This window comes from Pteropus vampyrus, unplaced genomic scaffold, assembly GCF_000151845.1.
Source record: "Pteropus vampyrus isolate Shadow unplaced genomic scaffold, Pvam_2.0 Scaffold226, whole genome shotgun sequence".
NCBI lineage: Eukaryota > Metazoa > Chordata > Mammalia > Chiroptera > Pteropodidae > Pteropus > Pteropus vampyrus.
In genome coordinates this window covers 390,943-396,941 of record NW_011889007.1, presented here as the reverse complement: position 1 = coordinate 396,941, position 5,999 = coordinate 390,943, and the positions used below count along the sequence as shown (strand labels likewise).

Genomic DNA, 5,999 nt, shown 5'->3' with positions numbered 1-5,999 from the left:
GGCAAGCGTGCCTGCTTTTCTTCAGTCTCACCCATGCTGCTGGGTCACTTTTTTGTCACTTGTCCGTCGGGGGTTGGGTGGGTGGGGGGGGGCTGTGTTAGTTTGCTAGGGCTGCCGTGACGAAGCTCCACAGACTGGGGGGCCTAAATGCGTTTTCTTACAATTCTGGAAGCTGGAAGTCCACGATCCCGATGTTCGCAGGATCGGTTCCCCCTGAGGCCTCGCTCTGGGCTTGTAGATGCCGTTTCTACCCAGGGTCCTCGTGTGCTTGTCCCGAGCTCTGCATGTATCTGTGTCCTGTCTCTTCTTAAAAGGACAGCAGTCGTACTGGATCATGGCCCAGCCCGGTGACCTCACTTTACCTTAATCCTTGAAAGACCTGTTTCCACACACAGCCACATTCTGAGGTCCTGGGGTGAGGGCTTCGCATATGGGTTTGGGGGGCCAGTGGCTGTTTGAATTTGCGCCGAGGAGCCTGCTCCCTGACCCCGGGGACGCCTCTGTACCTGTGCACGATGGGCCAGGCCACAGCTGGGCATGTTGGGGCTCAGAGTCCAGGCGCTAGAGAGGGGGCGTGAGGGGTGGGAGCCGGTGGGGCCTGTCGGGGTGCCCGGGGTGCCCTGAGCTGCCTCCCCGCCCCCCCCATCCCCCGGCGTCAGCTCCAGCTGCATCAAGCCACAGAGCCCATGGTGCCATTTGCGGAACACGCAAACGGAGACCACCTCGTCATGTCAGCCCTGCCCCGACCCGCGGTCCTGCCAGTCACCGAAACCCGGCTCCCCAGGGAGAGGGGCGTGTCCTCCTCAGGCCCTCACCCCCCTCTCCTGGGTTGGTAGCAACTGGAACCAAGTCACTCGCTCGTTTGTTCAGCGCCTGCTGTGGGCCAGGCCCCGCGCTGGGTGGTGGGACGTGCGGTGACACAGTTACATCGTGATCCGTGGAGCTCAGACATTCTGGGGTCCCAGAGGATTTATGACCTGGGGTGTGAGCCGGCCCAAGGCCATGTGGATGAGTGGTTGGTGGCCGAGGGGTGACATGGGCGGGGGCATGATGACTCTGCGGAACAAGGAGGCCTGGGAGGCTGGGGCCTGGCTCCCTTTGGAGGACGGCCAGGCCTGGGGCAGAGTGGGCAGCCAGGTGGTTGTGTTGTCTGCTTCAAGTTTTGCAAAACTCCCTCTGGCCGCTGTGATGTCACCGTAGGGCTCTGCAGCGCCAGCCCTGCTGACCCCGGGGCCCTGTGTGGCACTGAGTAGCATTCCTGGTCCCTACCCCAGTCATCAACCAGAATGTCCCCAGACATCACCGAGTGTCCCCCGGGCAGCAGAATCGCCCCAGGCAAGAGCGCGGGACTAGCCCGATGTCCTGCCAGCAGCTCTTTCCCAGGAAGTGGACCCACACCTGGACAGGAGGGAACAGGCCGCGGGAGGTCGCTGGCCGGGCCAGGCAGGTGCCACGCTATCCCCAAGCCCTGCCCTGGATGGGTGGCCAGGTGACAACTGGGCCTCTCCCCTGGTTTTGCCGTTTCTACTCCCAGAGGACCAGCTGCCCCCCGGTTTCCCCAACATCGACATGGGCCCCCAGCTGAAGGTGGTGGAGCGGACGCGGACGGCTACGATGCTGTGTGCCGCCAGTGGCAACCCTGACCCCGAGATCACCTGGTTCAAGGACTTCCTGCCCGTGGACCCCAGTGCCAGCAACGGGCGCATCAAGCAGCTGCGGTCAGGTGAGCACAGGTGGCTGGTAGGATGTGGATGTCACAGAGGGCAGCCGGGGAGGGCGGCTCCTCCCTGGCCCAAGGCCTGGGGACGAATGGGCAGAAAGGTGGAGACGAGGGGCCGCGGCGGTGGGGAAGGCGTCTTTGAGGCTGAGCCAGCGGGGGGCATGATGGGGCGGACTGGCGGCCGATGGGGAGGAGGGCCCCTCGGTGCCTGAGTGGGCGTGTCCTGGGCCAGCTGTGCACGATGGCAGGGAGCTGTGGGAATCCCGGGGGCGAGGTGTCTCCAGGACCCGCCTTCAGGTTCCAGTGAGGTGCAGATGGTGGCAAGTGAGGGAAAACCAGAGGCTGGTGGCTCTCTGCAGGGCCCCAGCAGTGGGGACGCAGAGGGAGACAGGCAGGCAGAGGTGGTGGGGAGCCACGGAGAGTGGCCTCACCCCTGGGTAGGTGATGGGTGCACACAGTCAAGGCGGCGGGCAGTGTGGAGGGCGGCTCCAGGGGACGCAGTGGGCCAGGGACAGGTAGGGTGTGGCGAGCCATCGAGAGCTGCAGGGAGAGAGTGTCCGCGAGGCTGAAGCGGTGAGGATGCGACGAGGCAGAGGGCGCAGTTGGGGGTCAGTCCGTGATGGGTCAGGGCCCCGGCGGGGCTGGGGGGCCCGTGGGCCACCTCAGGGACGGGCAGTTCCACGGCTGAGTCTCGGCAGAGTACGCACGTGCCCCATCTGTGAGTCCGTCTGTCGGGGGTCTGTGTGGGTGTCGTGTCCGTGTCCCCCTGCTTCGCAGTGTGTCCGTGTGTGTGTGTGTCTGGGCTCCCCGTGCTGGCCTGACCTGTGGGCACACAGGCTGTGCCATCAGCACGTGGGGTCGCCGTCTCCCCCCAGGGCAGAGCTCGTTCGAGCCCATCTGGGCCACACGTGTGCCCACACTGCACTCCCTCCTGTGCACACCACACGCCCTGGTCCACGTGTGTAGACGTGTGGCGGGGACGTGCCCGCAAGCACTCACGCGTGTTTCAAGCCATGTGAGTGCACACAACCCGCCCTCTGAGGCCCCCCAGCTGGAGCCCCCCCGTGCCCGAGGGCCCCCCAGTTCTCAGCGCCCCCCCCTTACTCACTGCCCAGCCTTGTCCCCAAGTGCGTCCGGACTTGTCACTTTCTGCCCCTCCTCCCCGCGGAGACAGGCCTGAAAGGGCTAGACATTGAGCCCGGAACTTCGGCTCTGGGTGGGAGTGACAGTCCGACCCCGATCTGTGCGAGGGCATCTGCGGCTTGGGCTCGGTGGGGGGAGTGACGGCCCCCCCCGGGGAGCAGTCGCTCCTGCGGGTGTCTGCCATGGCCACCGAAGCACAGCGGCGCCATCAAGGGCATGGACTTGAGGCCGGGAAGGCCTGGTGTCAGCGGGTCCTCGCTGGGTCTTGGCGTCTTTATAAAATGTGCGTGCTCCCTGCGAGGGACCCACGATGGACGCCTGGCACGTAGCAGGTGCTCCGTGAACACAGGCCGCCTGCGTCACTGCAGTGACTCTGTTACTCCGACTTCCCCCCGGCGTCCCGCCCCACGAGGATACGGGCTCCTGCGTAACCCCCCGTTAACCTTCCTGTTCTCTCTTTCTTGTCCTTCTGTTGTAAACGTTCAGAAACCTTTGGTAAGTCTCGTTTCTTCACCACGTCAACTAACGTTCCCCCTTTGTCTCCTGTCCCCTCCCTCCGGACTAACAGCCACTGTGACGGTAACTGTGACCCACCCCACGTGGCATGTTTACTAACCCAGCCTTTCCCACCGACACCCCCAGCCCTCCCCGGCCAGGTACCAAGGGGCTGCAGAGAGAGGAGCCCAAAAGGAAAAGAGGAAAAAAGGCCCCAGGACGGGGGCAGGGGGAAGGCGGGGCCTCGCGGGGCTTCGCACGAAGCAGCCCATCCGTCCTGTCCTGGCCTCGACGCTGCTGGAAAATGACGGAATTACAGAAGTCCGGGACTGGGGAGTTTTCTAGCTGGGCCCGTGCTGGGCACTAGTCATCCTCTGTTCCCAGCGTCCAGCCTGAATCCCCTGAAACCAGCTGCTGGGCTAATTCTTACTAAGGTGATACTGACTGACATTGGTCGGTGATTGTTCCTTGTCATTTTCCTGGGCGTGCGTTCTTTGCTCTCAGTATAGTTGGCCCTGGGCTATTTGGCCGTTTTGGGAAGAAGTCCTGTTCTCTGGATTTGGCTTCTTACCATCACAATCCACGCGTAGCGGGGCAGCCCCCAGCAGCGCCCAACCTAGAATCCCGCTGCCCTGGTTTCTACTGCTCCATGTTGCAGCCTTAGGCAAATCCCATTTCCTTCTGTATAAAGTGGTCTTGTCAGGTTGAGGATTTTGTAAGAGATAGTGTGGGGGCCCCCAAAAGTTTAGGCTGGAGGGTCCCCAGCCTGGAGGCTGGAGAGCTGGGTTCAGGGCTCACCCCTGCCCCTTCCGGGCCATCGAAAGGAGCCATGGTTTTTTCACCCTCGGCAGCTTCTCTGCCCTGGCCTCGGGGTCCCCCTCGTCCTCTGTGGGGTTATCAGCTGTCGGCAGCAGAGAGAGGGGGCACACATCTTCCTGGGGAAGATGAGCCGAGGGTGTGACACTGTAGGCTGGGACCTGCTTTTCCTGTCCGTCGAGTCGTCGGTCCCCAGTGCCCTGGTGGGCACACAGGTGACTCTTTCCTCTTTTCCTTTAGGAAGTGAGGGGCTGCGGGCCCTCCCTCTGCCCTCAGTCCCCTGCCACTTCCCTCCTCTGCCCCTCCTACCTGGCCTGTCTGTTAACAGCTTCCTTTTGCTTTTTAATGCCCAGCCCTGGGGCACTAACCCCTCTCCCACTGTCTCTAACAAGATTCCTGAGCCCCCCACCCCACCCCCATCATTCCTGGTCCCTCCCAAGAAGGAAGGAAGGGAGGGAGGTCATGGACCTCCTTCCCTCGGGCCAGAAGGAAGGCAGCCGACAGGGCCAGGCCAGCCAGGCCCTAGACCTCCCCGGGCATGGTGCTGCCTGACCCTCTTTCCTCAGGAGATGGCTGCCTCCTACAGGAAGCCTTCCTGATTGTTAAGCCCTCAAACTTACCCTGTTCTCAGGAGCCTTGCCTCCTCTTCCTCAGCAAAGCCTGCAGGGTTCATAGGCCCAGGCTGGCTCAGCCCCACGAGGGTGGCCTGGCCTGGCCTCCCTGGGGCCCTGCGGCCCCCCATGACTGCCTTCTGTCATTCACCTTACTCTCTCTGCTTCCCTTACAGAAAGCACTCCGATCCGAGGTAAGAGGCTCTCCCTCAGCCAGCCACCCACTCACGGCCCCTCCAGCCCCCCAGGCCCCACTCCACGTCTCCACCTCGCCACCCTGCCCAGTGTCCGTCCAGTCTCCGTGTCTGCGTCACTGTCTGTGGCTGGGGGCCGAGTGTGGGCACGGTGGCTCCTCAGGCCACCTGGCTGCAGAATGGGGGCCGTCCCCTACTCAGGGTGGGCCCACCTCCCAGGCCCACCCAGAGTGCTGGGAGCCAGGTGTCCGACCTTCGCTCTGTGTGACACCCTCATCCGTCTGCAGCCTGTTCCCTCATCTGTAAGATGAGCGTGCAGAAGGGGTCTCCTGGCTCCCAGGCTATGATCTGGGGGTGGAGGTCCGGCTGAGGGAGCAGGAGACAGGCACTCGCAGGCCGGGTCTGATTGGGCCCCTGGTGATGCCCTGAGCCCAGGCTGGAATCGGCCTGTTTGGGGCCCTGGGAAGGCGTCTGTGTCTGATCCCGGCCTTGCCGGGCAGCGCTGTGTGGCCCGGAGCTGCCTCCCTGCCCTCTCTGGGCCTCCGCAGTAACGCCTGCCTGCCTCCCCAGACGCTTGGGGGCGGGAAAGCTGGGAATGTCAGGTGGAGGCAGAGCCCTTGTCCGCAGCCCTGGAGAGCAGTGTCCCAGGCACGCGTGTAGACACCTTCACCTCATTTTCCTTTATTCGCGGGCACTCAGATATCGTACCGAGGCCCGAGGTTTCAAATGTACTTAGAGAAGTTCGCTCATCTTTGTTTGTTTGTGAAAACGAGGATTTTCCCCCAGGCTCGTGGTATCGGGTGTCCTGTTCTCATTTACTCACGGGTGCCGTAGTGCTGGATCGAGGCCTGTGTTTCCAAATGTTTTCTCGAGAAGTTTCCTTTATTCTTATATGTTCATGGGAAGTGGGGTCTGACCCAGGCCTGTGACTTCAAACATCCCCAAAGGGAAAGTGGCCCTGTTATAGTTTCGTCACAGGCCGAGAGCTGTGACTTGGCCCTGAAATACGCCTGAGGGACT

At 62.7% G+C, this 5,999-nt stretch overlaps 1 protein-coding gene across 1 annotated transcript in view; it reads left to right on the top strand.

Annotated features, from left to right (window-relative positions):
* PTPRS (protein tyrosine phosphatase, receptor type S) overlaps positions 1 to 5,999 on the top strand; it is a 59,082-nt gene that overhangs the window by 4,941 nt on the left and 48,142 nt on the right. Inside the window, exon 3 of the mRNA XM_023538594.1 lies at positions 1,354 to 1,723. Coding sequence (XP_023394362.1) covers positions 1,354 to 1,723 — 370 coding nt within the window. The remainder of the gene's footprint in view (positions 1 to 1,353; positions 1,724 to 5,999) is intronic.